Source organism: Medicago truncatula, chromosome 2 (genome assembly GCF_003473485.1).
Source record: "Medicago truncatula cultivar Jemalong A17 chromosome 2, MtrunA17r5.0-ANR, whole genome shotgun sequence".
NCBI lineage: Eukaryota > Viridiplantae > Streptophyta > Magnoliopsida > Fabales > Fabaceae > Medicago > Medicago truncatula.
This window is the reverse complement of record NC_053043.1, coordinates 5,168,816-5,184,122: the sequence shown is the minus strand read 5'-3', so window position 1 is coordinate 5,184,122 and position 15,307 is coordinate 5,168,816. Positions and strand designations below refer to the sequence as shown.

The 15,307-nt window shown below is 31.9% G+C and overlaps 3 protein-coding genes across 3 annotated transcripts; 2 read left to right on the top strand and 1 right to left on the bottom strand.

Annotated features, from left to right (window-relative positions):
• Positions 1 to 445: 445 nt before the first annotated feature.
• Positions 446 to 4,624, top strand: LOC25486005 (WAT1-related protein At3g30340). The gene is made up of 6 exons (XM_013607149.3): positions 446 to 998; positions 1,329 to 1,391; positions 1,510 to 1,626; positions 1,761 to 2,154; positions 2,372 to 2,523; positions 4,170 to 4,624. Exons 1-6 carry the CDS (start codon positions 817 to 819, stop codon positions 4,351 to 4,353), a joined length of 1,092 nt encoding a protein of 363 aa, XP_013462603.1. The 5' UTR covers positions 446 to 816; the 3' UTR covers positions 4,354 to 4,624.
• A 3,422-nt stretch (positions 4,625 to 8,046) lies between these two features.
• LOC25486004 (target of rapamycin complex subunit LST8-1) lies at positions 8,047 to 13,897 on the top strand. Its single transcript, XM_013607147.2, has 11 exons — positions 8,047 to 8,231; positions 8,340 to 8,523; positions 9,460 to 9,561; positions 9,647 to 9,759; positions 9,848 to 9,917; positions 10,255 to 10,332; positions 10,761 to 10,877; positions 10,959 to 11,053; positions 12,284 to 12,363; positions 12,463 to 12,522; positions 13,518 to 13,897. The coding sequence occupies exons 2-11, from the start codon at positions 8,371 to 8,373 to the stop codon at positions 13,643 to 13,645; spliced, it is 996 nt and encodes a 331-aa protein (XP_013462601.1). The 5' UTR covers positions 8,047 to 8,231; positions 8,340 to 8,370; the 3' UTR covers positions 13,646 to 13,897.
• Positions 13,898 to 13,976: 79 nt separating this feature from the next.
• On the bottom strand, positions 13,977 to 14,839 carry LOC25486003 (uncharacterized). The gene has a single exon (XM_013607146.3). The coding sequence runs from the start codon at positions 14,701 to 14,703 to the stop codon at positions 14,221 to 14,223; it is 483 nt and encodes a 160-aa protein (XP_013462600.1). The 5' UTR covers positions 14,704 to 14,839; the 3' UTR covers positions 13,977 to 14,220.
• Between the last annotated feature and the right edge of the window lie 468 nt (positions 14,840 to 15,307).

Here is a 15,307-nt window from a genome sequence, read left to right as displayed (position 1 = left end):
AAGATTTGACAACTTGTTCTTACTTTCCATTTTTTAAGGTGGCTTTGTTGCTAATTCAATTTCAAAAAGATAAAAAGTATTAGATGCCATGTACATATGAGAGGGAGAGGCACCATTTCTACTACTACATTCCCACCAAAAAGATGCCTTTCAATGTTCAAAGAATAGAAGGTTCAATTGTCCACCAAGAGGAAAAAAAAAAAAAAAAAAGAAGGATAAAACATAAAGAACATAAGCTACTTCTTACCTATGGGCATGTTTGGACCAACTTATTTGAGTTTATCAACTGACGTAAGCACTTGTGAAGCTGTTTCGGAGAACTTACGAAAACAACTTGTGGAGCCATGTTCATTCAACTTGTGAAAACAACTTCATTTTATCTTTTGCTGTGAAAGTTGCTTATAATAAGCACATATATATAATAAGCGCTTATACTATATGCTGTAAATTAAGCTTGTTATCCAAACATGCCTAAATGAAATATGTAAATGAAAAACTCATGGCCTATATTAGGCTAACAATATCATAGCCATAGATTATGAATCAACCTATAATATTTTGTACTAGCCATTAAAATGATTCTGGAATAAATATAATTTTATAGAAGAGGATCAGTCAAAAAAAAGCAAAAGGAAGAGCTTAGAGCATAAATAGTAGAGTAAAGTATTTGATGTGACTTCAGAATTTAATCTTGCTTTGTTACCACTTATTCTGGAATATTATTTTATATAAATCAACAGTAAGGTCTAATCTAAATTACAACATATCAAGTAGAATTGAATTTGCATTGTTGTTGAATACAATTGCATTGGTGAAATGAAGAGTTGTGAAGAATGGAAACCTTTTATGATAATGATAGCAATTGATATTTCTTTTGCGGTTGTGAATATTCTTCTCAAGAAAGTCCTTGATGAAGGAATGAACCATTTGGTTTTTATCACATACCGTCTCTCTATTGCTACCATTTTTGTAGGTTCAATTGGATACTTTAGGGAAAGGTATGTACCTTCAGTCCATGCTTCAATAGTATTCTTCTTCTTCTTCCGTTTTTTTTTTTTTTTTTTTTTTTTACAAATCATTGATCTTGTTAGCATGCAGATAATAATCAGCTACTTTTGATCTTGAAGATGTATGCTAGAATATGTAAACTTTTGATGTTAGTGATTTATGTTAGGATGTTCTTATTCTGAAAATAGAAAAGCAAATTTGATGTTAAACTTAGTGTAAAAATGTTCAACTTCACATGAAACCAAACACACACTAAATTTGTGTATATATACTTGAAGAAAATCATAGATATTTTGTTTATGATCTTATTTTTGTTGCAGAAATAGCAGACCGCCGCTAACATTCCGAATTTTATGCTACCTCTTCTTCAGTGCCGTTGTTGGGTTAGTCATATAAAAACACATTTTACTATGTTACATCTATCTCCCTAGCACTTTTTCTTATTTACTTCCAATATAGCCATGGTTGTAGTGAGATACTTATTGTATACTTTCTTTATAGAGCTTCAGTCACACAATACTTCTTCCTCTTGGGGATTCAATACACTTCTGCTACATTTGCTTGTGCTTTTGTCAACATGGTGCCTGTGGTCACTTTCCTATTGGCATTGCCATTTGGGTAAGAATCATCAAAGCTGTGCTATTCATGTACTCTTACCGGTGTCAGTATCGTGTCCAGTGTTTGTGTCTGTATCAGTGATTCATATGTACTAAGTCACCATGGATTGATATATGCTGTTGTTTCTACTACAGAATAGAGACCGTGAACATCAAATGCAACAGTGGTAGAGCCAAGATTTTTGGTACATTGGTGTGTATAGTTGGTGCATTGATGTTGACACTTTACAAAGGAAAGGGTTTATTTAATTTTTCTCATCATGAGTCATCAGTGAAGCTAGCAGCTACAAGGACACCAGAGAAATGGACTATTGGTGTGATAGCTTTGATTTTGGGAACTCTCTTTTGGTCTTCTTGGTTCATTTTACAATCTAAAATAAGCAAAAGATATCCATGCCAGTATTCTAGCACAGCAATCATGAGTTTCTTTGGAGCTATTCAATCAGCTGTAATTTGCTTGTTCATTGACCATGATTTGTCTATATGGGTTCTAAGAGGAAAGATACAAATAATCGCTATTTTGTACGCTGTAAGTTCTCTTTCTATTTCACTCATTAGGATAAAAATATAATAATTATTATTAGATTAAAAAATGTTTTAAGTCAAGGTTCATGTTAGGCCGATATGTGTCTAATAGTATTTTCTTTTTATGATTTGAGTTATTGTATTTACAGGGAATAATGAAAATTGATTATGGAAGGGTGAATATAATTAGAACAATAATAATAGAAACATTGTATTTACAGGGAATAATTGGATCAGGTTTGTGTTTTGTGGGAATGTCATGGTGTGTTAAGAAGAGGGGTCCAGTCTTTACAGCAGCATTTAGCCCATTTGTTCAAATAATGGCAGCCTTGATTGATATCCCTGTCCTACATGAGCAGCTCTATCTTGGAAGGTCAGTTCCATTTATTTTCTTGTTACTCTTCCACCCTTTTAGATATGATATGATATTAATATAAGAGTTTTTCTAACTTGTGCAACATTGCATGCACATTACAGAGCTTAAGAAGTAGTTAATGCACTTTTTTTTTCTCTCTCTCTCTTATTAACTTTTTCACATTTTCTGTGCCATATTAAAGAGCTCCTTTCTTGAAACTAAATAATACTCAGGTTTATTTTCTTCCAAAAAAAAAGGATTTGTGTTGAAATATACGAGATTCTTTCTCCAATTGAAAATTAAACTTTGATTAGAATGGTGGTTCAAGAACATAACACATCTTCCTGAAACGAGCTACAATTAAAAACAAAAGAACAGCTGCAGTTTCATGACATCCATGTACGAAACCCACCGCTAGCAATGAATATAACATTCCACCAATTCTACCCATTGAGCTTGCGACGACACTTGTTGTTCCATTCCTCGGATTCTGTTTAACATAATGGAAACAGTCATAAACCTCATCCTCACCACGTCGACGAATGATCGAAATGAAAGTTCCAAACACGCGGCTGAAAACATGGGAGAGTTTCCGGCGTCGGTTCCAAATTGAACTGTGATGCTGCGCTTTTTGGAAAAACCTTGTTTAACACCATATTGGATTGAATCACCACCAGCAACGCAACAATAATTATTCCAATGGAAGTTTTATTTTTGATTCATTTTTTTTAAGGAATTTAAAGAATCATAAAAGACTGATCTCCATCTTCTCGTTTTCTTTCAACGCATTTCCTTATTATTCTTCTTGGGCGTAAGTTTAAATCTGTTTCTTCCTAAAATAACGTTGAAATCTGTTTCTATGGTCCATTTAAGAAAGGAAAAAAAAAAACTAATTGCTAATTAATATGACAGAGAAAAGACCATAAAAGTCAATGAGAGAAGAGAAAATGATGCATTGATTGATGTTTAAGTTGTGCAATGTGACCCTTGAAATAATTCTAGAATTCTATATAAAGTGTATTAGAGACAGAGAGTTATTGGAATGATGCTAACCACTCTTTTGAACACTACCACACATTTTTTTATACTAGTGTTTTTGAAAGTAAATAAATATTTTTCAAGAAACCGATTTTCAAATCAAATGTCTTAATTAATTTTAAAAATGAAAATACAAATATGATAAAAATAAAGTGTATTATATATTTTTGGGGAGTGATGTAAGAGGAAAAAATAATGGAAAGAGATAGGATCTTGAGGATAAAAGAATAATATCTTAGACATGATCTATTTTTTTTTTGTGGAGAGAATCTTAGACATAATTTATTAGTTAGTTAGGTGTTATTATGTAATTGGAGTTATTTTCCTACTAGTATGCACCAACTTATACCAGCATTGTACTGTCTCATTAGAATTAATGGAAAAGTATAACCAATTTTATCTCTTTTAGTTCTAAGTTTTCTCTCTAAATTTTGAAGTTTGATCTCCTCATTTGAGTTGTATTTTAGAAAATATGTATCAATATAAAGGGAAAATTGAAGAGTCATATAGTTATATACAAGAAAATATAGCTAAGTTTTAACAATCTTATGATATTGCCTAAACAAAACAATGTTATGGTGTATTTATTATACATATGTTAATGTAAATAATTTCTCAATGTTTAGTGTGTTGGGGTCAATCTTGGTAATGCTTGGATTATACATTCTTCTATGGGGTAAGAGCAAGGAGATGAAGAATCGTTTGATTATGTTAGCGGAGAAAGCTGAAGAAACAAAGGAACAAGAACCTCAAATACAACACTTAACAGTGTCTTGTGAATCACGGTTTCATAACATTGACATCAAGTAGTATATGTATTTGTTTATGTTAACTGTTAATTAAGGAGTTGCTAAACAACTTTATTCTCGTGAAAATCTCAATTGAGTTTGTGTTTACTTAAGGATACACCAGAAAAAAGCTAGTATACTTTTTTGTATTTTTACAAAAAATCAAAGAGAACAAATGAAACAAGTTAGTACTATAAGTATCGTCCAAAAAAAAAGTTGTACTCTTGTGTGAAATGTAATGGAAAAAAAATGGAAGAATTGTGAAAGTGGAACAATGAATTGATTCATTATAATTTTTATTTGATTTTAGAATAATTGGCAAGCCATCATTATCACTCGTACACCCTACTTTTATATAGTTAAATTATGATTATGATAAAGATGAATAATGATTCTCCCACATTCCATTCCAATCAGAGTGGTTAGGAATGAGTGGGAAAAAAGAAGAGAAAAGGACGAAAATAAAAAAAGTGTGAGATGTTAATTATAGAGAGGGGATGACATGTATAAGAATGATACGTAGAAAAAGCATATGATATTTTCAAATCAGTTAAACTAGTCCTTGAGATTTGACTCCTCATTCTTAAATATCTCCAGACTTTCATAATGATTTAAAACAAATAATACTGAGTTCATGAATCATGATATTATAAAGTAGATTTCATAATCTGATCTTATTAGGTCAGTATCAAGCCCAATATCGTTTGCTAGAAAGATACTATTTTCCAATTTAAAGTAGTAAGAAAGGGTCGTCATCATCAAGAAGATTCTCACAAGAGCAAAGTGAAGTTCCTTCAATTTAGTCATAGTGGGATAAATATCACCCTTTCCATTTTTTATTTTTGTTGTTAACAAGTTATCTTTTATGCGTAACTGTTGAGAGTAATCATTTTAAGATAACTGAGATTTATTTAAGAGGTTAACATCTCTCAACAAATTTATTTTCATACGCATTGATTAGTGATCGAATTTTGGATCAAATGATTAAGAGACCTAAATATTTACACTTGTGTCGCGCTCTATTGGTACTCTCTCCTTAATTTAATGCATAAAGTATATAAATATAATAATATTCTTCAAAATATATATAAAATTCATCAAATTACTCTACTATTAAGATCTTAAGACTAAATTGTTATCATTAATGGGGTTCTAAAGGTATACTTCATCATCATCCTTGTGTCAGTTCCTCTTTTTCTTATTTGTATATACATCATTATGAGTTGTGTTTTGATTCTCCAAACTCATATGTTGTCATGACTTTGTTGTCTCTTCCCTTTGTGGCGGTCGGTAATCGTCCAAAGGGGGTTGAATCCCAAATCTCGACCACTGTCACTACCCACGTTGCACCTGTTTCATCTCCCACCAACCCACATCCAACCCCATTGTCACCACCCTCCACCTAGTTTTGCAACCAACATGCCTGGTGTTTCTTGTTCCCTTTATGTCAACTTCAATGTTACAAGTCCCTCTTCGGTTGATCGACCTCCACCTCACCCACCACCTCTGCATCTGGTTTATATGATAGCAACTAGGGGTGGGAATAGCTGGGTCAGATTGATCTTTGTTTAAATAAGTCAGACCTAGTTTGAAAAACTAAAGCCTAATTCATGCCTATTAATCCGTCAAAAACTTTATTTTAAGCTTGACCTATTAATACAATGGAATATATAATTGAGTATATGTATCTGAGGAGGACTTTGAGTAGGCAAAGCCATAGACTCTTATTATAACTTAAGTTGAAAAAGAACCTCCAAGATTATTCTTAAAAAGTCATATTGAAAACTTTGTGTTTTGATCACTTCATCACTTTACAGTTTAAGATATAATAATTGTGTTGAGATAAGACTAAATTAACAATACACTTTATAAGTACAATAATAGAACCCTTAAAAAAAAAAAGTACAATAATAGAAACAAACTAATGGATTGAATTTTTTAAAAACATTTATTATTTCTAAGGGTTAATAGTGCTTTTCACCCCTGTAATATAGGTCATTTTCGGTTTTCGCCCATGTAAAATTTTCGGTTTGATTTGCATCCTTGTAAAACTTTTTTTTCCAGAAAACACCCCTCCCCCATCCAACTCATCAAATTCGCTTACGTGGCGCTGATTTGGCATTTTTTTCCATTTTTTATTATTTTTAATTGGCCACGTGTAAAAAAAAATTTCCACATCAGATTTTACTTTTAAAATATTTGAAAATAAATTTTAAAAATTAGAAAAAATCATAAAAATATTCAGTTTTTTTCCAAAAATTCGAAAAATAATTTTTAAAAAATTCAGAAAAAATATTAACATTTTTTCCAAAATATAAAAAAACAGAAAAATAGTCATAATTTTTGGAAAAATCGAAATAAAAATTAGAAAAAAAAACTATTAAGATTTTTTTCGATTAAAAAGATTTTAAAAAATTCTGGAATTTAATTTTCAAAATTATAAAAAAAGGTCAGATTTTAAAAAAATTCTGGAAAAAAATTTAATTTTTAAAAATCTGGATACAAATTTAGAGGGTTTTAAAAAAGTTGTGGAAATTCCATTTTTCCTAGAATTAAGCTTTTCCTTAGAGGAAGTAGAAATGATAAATCTTATATCTGTGGAATGAAATGATTTTTTTCCCAATATTCTATTAAAATTGTGGAATAAAATTTTCGAATAAAAAATCTGAATTTTTTCTATATTTGTATACAGATTTTTAAAAAAATTTCAGATTTTTTTTTTTAAAAAAATCTGACCTCTTTTGTAATTTTGAAAATTTGCTTTTTATTTTATTTTGAACATTAAATTCCAGAATTTTTTAAAATATTTTTAATTTTTAAAAAATCTTATTATATTTTCTAATTTTTTTAAATTTTTGAAAAAAAAAATCTAATTTTTTTCGATTTTTAAATTTTTTGGTAAAAAATATGACTATTTTTTTGTTTTTTTTATATTTCGGAAAAAATCTTAATTTTTTTTTTTGAATTTTTTAAAAATTAATTTTCGATTTTTGGAAAAAAAACTGAATTTTTTTGGATTTTTTTAAAAATAAAATCTGATGTGGATATATTTTTTACACTTGGCCAATTATAAAAAATGAAAAAAAAAATGCCAAATCAGCGCCACGTAAGCGAATTTGCTGAGTTGGATGGGGGAGATGTGTTTTCTGGAAAAAAAAAGGTTTTACAAGGATGCAATTCAAACCGAAAATTTTATAGGGGCGAAAACCGGAAAATTACATATATTACAGGGTAATTTCTACGATACACTCAACAAAATTGAGTGCACCGGTACATCTACATATTAAATTAATAGTTTAATGAGTTATTTTTTAGAAAAAAAATATATTTTCTATCAGTTATAATTATATTGTATTTATCAAAAGTGTCCGCAAATCAAAATTCAATGTTTTTTTATTTTTATTACTCATAATATAGTGAATATTGATTATTTTTTCGATAAAATTTTTAAAAAATTGTATGATTCTTAAAAAGAATGAAATGATGTTTTTTCTTATGAAATAATATTTTCTAAAATATAAAAGTCAACAAATATCTCTTTATTACATAAAAATAATCATTAACGTATTGATTTATGAAATAAATGTACCGATACATCTTAATTTAAAGGTGTACCGTAAAAACTCCCATATCACATGTATTAACCTTTATTTCTAACCGTCTCTCATGTAAAAATAAATAAATCATCAAATTAGTCTTAAAAAACTGTTGACACTAAAATTAATCACTCCAAAGTGAAAACGGCGTGTTTTAGTTTTGGTAAAGGAAAGAACGCACGCGAGTCATGATGATTTTGGTGAATTGACTGACTAGCACACCTTTCTCCAGACACCGTCGCCTCCGGCGGTAGAAACCTCCGGACACCGCGATCTCCCGGCGGCGGTAACTGCCACCAATCAGGTTATTTCAATTCTCTTATTTCGCATCACACTTTTATTTTTTCAATATAATTTTACTCCATTAACGTTCATGAATTTGAATAGATTCTGATGAATTCAATCAAATTAGGTTTTGTGTTGTTAGAGATAAATGTACATTGATGATAGTCAAAAGAAAAAAAGAAGAGGAAGATTCGTGGATTAGGATGAGTCAACCATCAGTGTTACTCGCCACTGCTAGCTATGATCACACCATTCGATTTTGGGAAGCTAAAAGTGGTCGCTGTTACCGGACTATTCAATATCCTGATTCGGTTTGATTCCATTTTTCTCATTCATTTTATTAGTTTTTATTTGATTATTTTTGCATTTGTTTTGGGGTACTTTTAGTTTTTGTATGATATTATTTTAGTTCCTGAAACCAAAATACAATTAAACATGTGCTTTATGTGAAATTTGAGGATTCAAGTTTGTGATTTGGAGTGGAACTAGATTGTCCGTCTGGGGTGGCGTACCTAGAAACACCCTGATGATCAGTCAGTAATTGGTCTAGAATCTAGAGTGTGAGGTTTTAGGGTTTAAAGAATGTGTACCTTAACCTGAGTCACAGGTTCTATGAGACTAGCACATATACGGATACCGGTAAAAATTTTAAAAAAGGAATTAATTGAACTTAATTGCACGTGTTAGTGTTGTGTCGGACACGAGACAAGCCTTTCCATCAGAAGTGTCGATGCTATAGAGCATGGGTTAGCTTTTATGAGGTGAACTCTATGGTTTATCGGGTGAAAACCCTAATTAGTCAACTGTCTTGGGAGATAGCTATTGCCAGGCCATGATGTGGTTGTCATCATACGGTCATGATTACATCTCTCGACTTGCTTGGGCGCGTCTCTAGGGCATCCTTGTAGCATGGTCGGTAGTGATATGTTTCATTAGTGGATTGGGTTTGGCCTAGTCCGGAAAAGTTTGCTTGCATAAACTTTCTGACATCCTATTTTTAAGTTTCAAATTTCAATTAGATTTTTAGCTGATTTTTTCGTCTGTTGAATGTGTTATATTATACGTATATGTTTGTTTTGAAGTTATGATTATGTGCTACTATTTTGTAGCTTACCTGTTTTTAGTGTTTGTACACATGCCTTTTGTTAGATGGTGATTGATTGCTACTAATTTATCATGGGGAACATCTTTTGGTGATTTTAGGTTCCATATTGTGGTACTAATTTTGACGTATCTACTTTGTATAGCAAGTGAATCGGCTGGAGATAACCCCGGATAAGCGCTACCTAGCTGCAGCTGGTAATCCTCACATACGGCTGTTTGATGTTAATTCAAATAGCCCTCAACCGGTATGTCTTTCCAACTGATACACTTACTTCAAAAAATTGTTCTTTTTTTGGTTCCAAATAATTTATGTTCCTGATTGTGTGGCAGGTAATGAGCTATGATGGACATACCAGTAATGTAATGGCAGTTGGGTTCCAGTGTGATGGGAACTGGATGTATTCTGGTTCAGAGGACGGCACTGTTAAAATCTGGGATTTGAGGTGAAGCAGACATCATGTTGCATAACAATTTTATAGACCTCAAATTTTTGGTCAAATAGACTTTGCTTATTTGATGACAAAAGTGCAGGGCACCAGGTTGTCAAAGGGAATATGAAAGCCGTGCAGCAGTTAACACTGTTGTGTTGCACCCAAATCAGGTTATGTTTCACTATTTGTTGGTGGCTATACAGTCTATTTCTGACTTTTTGGTGCATTAATTAAAACGATACTCCAAAATGTAGATGCTTTTTCTAGTTAAATATTCAGAAGAGATAATTAGGTCTAAATTGGCCTTACAGCACGCTGACTTTTTGCTTGTATAATTATTTCATTTCATTTAGTTACTCGTCACTTTTATGAGATTTATTTAATTATTCGTTGATTCTTTGGTATTTAAATCTGGATTCTGACAAGGCTCAATATTGAGTAAATGGGATTGCTTTTGTTATAAGTTTCTGCTCCATGGTTCTCACTGATTTTGTATGTGTTTAACAGACTGAACTAATATCTGGTGATCAAAATGGCAATATCCGTGTGTGGGATTTGACGGCAAATTCATGCAGTTGCGAATTGGTATGATTTATGAACTCTTTTATTGTATATGGATATCAGTTTAGAATAGATTTTTCAATATTCTCTATGCAAAGAATAAATAAATAAATCCAAATACGGTTCTTATAAAAAAAAAAATCTGAAATAATATTTAGAAATAATGCAATATTTGAATTGTAAACCTTGTAGTTGTAAACTCTTGTTGCTCATCGTGCAAACACATGTTTCTTTCTCATTTACCTCCCAATTGCACTCTAATTCAAATATACACTCAATAGCCATGCTTCTCCAAATTGTATTTGCTTTTTCTTTTCTATATCGTTTGGATTACTGTACATGATTCCCTTAGGCTAAGGTTGACCAGTGCTCCTCACTATGTCTGTTTCTCTCTCATCAGTCGACAAAAATTATAGATGGGACATTATTTTAAAATTTTGGGTGTTATGTAGGTGCCAGAGGTTGATACAGCTGTACGCTCTCTAACAGTGATGTGGGATGGAAGCTTGGTAGTAGCAGCAAATAATAATGGCACGTGTTATGTGTGGCGCCTGTTGCGAGGGACTCAGGTTGTTATTAAAATATCTCAATAATGTCATCCTCGTCGCACTTTTTACTTATTTTTACCATTGGAATATGATTTTGTGCAGACAATGACAAACTTTGAGCCTCTTCATAAGCTGCAAGCGCACAATGGCTACATCCTCAAATGTGTTTTATCCCCCGAGTTTTGTGACCCCCATAGGTCAGAAAGAATGCATTAATCTTTTGCCTATTTATTTTCTTCCTTTTTTAAATTAAGTTTGGAAATTGAAAAGGATGTGGTCAAGTGAAAAGGTTAGTGCTTAAGCTTTTAGGTAATAAGGTCTGTTAATTATAAAAAATGGAATTGTAAAAAATTTACAAATATTGGTCCGTTTGCCACAATTGAAATCTCAGAAGTCAGAATTGAAAAAAAAAATTGTGATTAAAATTGAAGTATTTAACTTGTATTGTTTAAAAATATATCATTTAACAGTTGAAATTTCATTAAGTAAAAGCGAATGGGAGATATTGACAACTGTATTTAGGTTGAATACATGCAAGGAGTTCTCGTGTGCTCCAATATTTCCAAAACATTTTTACCTGGTTCAATTTTCACCATGCATCAAGCACTAAACAAATTTCTGTGATTAGTCTTTAACACTTCAGCACATAACTGAATTTCCAAACAAGCCCTGAGTAAGTTTATGTAATTTTACCAGTATTAGTATGGAGCAATGTTATGCATTCTATTATACTAAACCTTTTTAAATTTTTCTTAGCAACTGCATAGATTCTTAAATGAATGTAAACAACTATAAAAAGTAGAAGTGTTATCTTAACGATTTCTTTGTTAAAAAGTTAAAAAATTAGATGTCATATTTTTCTTTCACCGAAACAAGTTTTGATTATAGTGAGTAACAATGGCCAAGATATCGGTTCATTGCAAGCAACGCAAAAACTTCAGACACAATTTTTACTTAATTGGTTTTATTTGAATTTGCACATGCTATGTTACTGTTATGAATATAAGCTATGGGAGACTATGCCGCCTTTTATAAAAAATAGAAATATTTCATGTGTGCTTCTACGGTCATATTCACCTCTCTTGCCGTGAAGATGGAGGTGCACTTTTTTTGCTTATACAATGCGGTTTATAATTTTTCAATTCCTATTTTTGTTTGAGTTAACAATATGCAAGTTGTAAAAAAAGTGTTTGAACTGGAAACATCAAACATCTAATAGAGCACGTGTCCCGGTCTTTAAAATTTAGTTAAAACTGTTTAATTGGACCGCATCTCTAGAAATCAACATTTCCTGTTTTTATTTATGATGGTAGAGTGGCTGGTTCGAGACCACTTTAATCATTCCAGGACTGAATCTCATTGTCTCTATTTCTAACTTAATGTACCTCGCTCATTTAAGATGTTAATATTTCTTGGTGTATTTCTAGGTACTTGGCAACTGCATCCTCTGATCATACTGTTAAGATATGGAATGTTGATGGTTTTACACTAGAGAAGACTTTGATAGGTAATTCATGAAATTATGTGATAATCTAGTGTTTTTTCATTCCCTACAACTTTCCCCAAAATTTCATTCTCCTTAAACGAGGTTGGCTGTACATCCCAGGTCATCAGCGTTGGGTTTGGGACTGTGTCTTCTCAGTGGATGGTGCCTACCTTATTACAGGTACGAACTTGGTAATTTTTTTGGTTTTTGCTCTTATACACGTCCAGGAACTGGATATATAAATGGGTTTCCTTTTGAACACTGTTATATATAGTTTTTTACACTTATCTTGTCACATTAGTACAATCACTTAGACTAGGTGATAATACTTATGGTTTTCTAACTTCTGCAATAATTTGATGATACCGGTACAAAAAAGTTTAAAAAGGCTTTTATCATATAGTTGTTCCTTAGAGCCTTTTTATTATGTAGTTGTTAGTTGTTACTTAGAAACAGGCTCTTATCTTATGCATTGTCCCTGATCCTTCAGTTCACAGGAAATATGAAGTATAGATAAGGTTGATTCAACAAATTACAAATTTGTCTAGTTTTAGATGGCTGTCTGGTCTTTCATTTTATTTACCAATTGCTAACCTTGATTGTTTATCTTTCTTTAAAGAAAACTAAGTATCTTATGGACTGTGTAAAAAACAAAACATAATCATTTAGTCTTCCATAATCTAGATTTATAAAATGCTCGGCAGAGTGTTGGGACAAACTTAAATTAGCTATTTATGTAATTTTGGTAGGAAAATTAAATTAATATGATGAATTTCATTATATAAGTGCAGCAATCCACTCTCCATATGTTTATTATACAAATAATATACTCTGTAAGTTGTGTTTTATGATACCCTATCAGACCAGATTTTTAGTTAAAAGAGAAGAAAAGATGAAGAAAAAAACGTTTAGTGAAAATTGTAATAGTTGAAACACTGGTGGTTCATGGTGACTTTGAGCGACTGCTCAAATCTACGACTGTTTTTATAACTACTGATTTTATGGTTGCGTAATGAGTCATAACTGAACATAAATTACTTTTTCCCGATTTTATCATTTGCCTGCTTTATTCCTCATATTTAGCAAAATAGTCTATCGGTGGAGTACAATTATTGTTATTGGTAATCAATTATTGCTTAATCCAATATTTATGCAAATGCACTTTGTCATTGCAGCTTCCTCTGATTCAACCGCTAGGCTTTGGTCTACGACAACTGGTGAAGATATTAAGGTTTACCAAGGGCATCATAAATCTACAATTTGTTGTGCCCTACATGATGGGGCTGAACCTGGAAGCTCTTGATATAGTGGACATTTATCTACGTCTGATACATCTTTGTGTAAATATTGATATGCTTCGTCGGTCTATGAAGTTTACTGCAGTTATTTTTGTGTGCACATTTAATGTTATTTGCTGATAGTTTCTCAAATAGAGTAATCTTTTCAAATAATGGATTGAAACTCATGGATTAGTAATTCATGATACAATGATGATGCATATCGTTTTTCAAAGGCTATGCCCAGTTTTGAAATGCAACACATGTTCATTACATTATGCATGAATGTTTACAACGACTAATTTTCTGCGTTGCTTGGAGGCTTGACTCAAAATTCAACAACCGGTGTGTGTAATCTTTCTTAGCATGGAAATGGTAACTTTCCTGTCCTCTTGATGATTAATAAACCACAAACAAGCGAATAACAAGCACAAGAATAAAATAAAAAATAATCATTAGGAAAACATGGTTATTTCAAGCATACATTAACCAGTGGTCAACAGTGGACACAAGTTCTAGTCCCAAAACGGTGTAGATTGCATTTATTCTTCTTATACACTCCATCATATATAGGTTTGATCATAATCTTTATAGAGCTTTATTAATCAGAATGTTCACTTTTGGAACCTTCTTTCCCTTTCTTCTTGTCCTTCTTTTCCTTCTTGCCATGCTTCTCAGCCTTTTGCTGATTTTGAGGAGGCTCGGTGAAATCTGAAATATCCATGTGCACACCAGGATCATTGGCATGGTAACTACCACCCAGCATGATGGAATTGTTGATGGCCTGGAAGTTGCTGTTAACATAAGTGCTCAATGCTTCAGCCTCATCATGAGAAGAATATTTACCTGATTTTGCATCCAATTCGCTCCGCAGAGTAGCTCCTTCATTGTTTCCTGCTAGGGTGATGATCCTAGTGCCCTGTTCATCCTCATTGTCCAAATGATGGCTGGAGCCGGGTTTATGAAAACCAGTGACACGGTGAGTGATGGCAGATACCATCTCCCTGATTTCTCTATCCAGGTTCTTGTGCTTCTCACCTTCAGCAGGGGGAGATTGACTTGACTTCACTGACTCTGAATGCATGTTTATGAGGTACTTGAATGAAACTTTCTCTCTTAATAACACAAGTGTGTATGGATTTTGGGTGTATTGTGACTATGTGAGTATATTTATATTACAAGAGCTGAATTACATCTAGTTAAATGTTGTCTTCTGTGTGAATAAAGTGGATGGAATAACTTGGAAGGCAATAAGAGTATCTTCAATATATTTCATATATCAGCAGAAAAAGCTAAAGGATGAATTGAGGATTGCTTCATAATGGGTTAACATATTAAGCTTTTGTGATTTTATCATTTCTAAGGAAAAGAATAACTGCCTTTGGTGTGCTTGGAGACTTGTACAGCAAACTGTTTAATAATTTTATCAGAAAATTTATGTTAATGTTTACTCGTTATTGCAAAATAAACTTCAACATTCTGTGTTTCTAATATTATTTGTTAATTAGTTCAATAATTTTATGTGTAATACTTAATACTAATTTGGTCCGAAAGTTCTTTGAATAAACTATTCTCCCCTTCTCTATATTTAAGGTGTGTGATTATTACCACCAGAAAATATGACCCCAATTTTTTTTTTTTGGAATTTAAGCTTGAATTTCTGTTTACTTAAACAAACAAGCTAAATC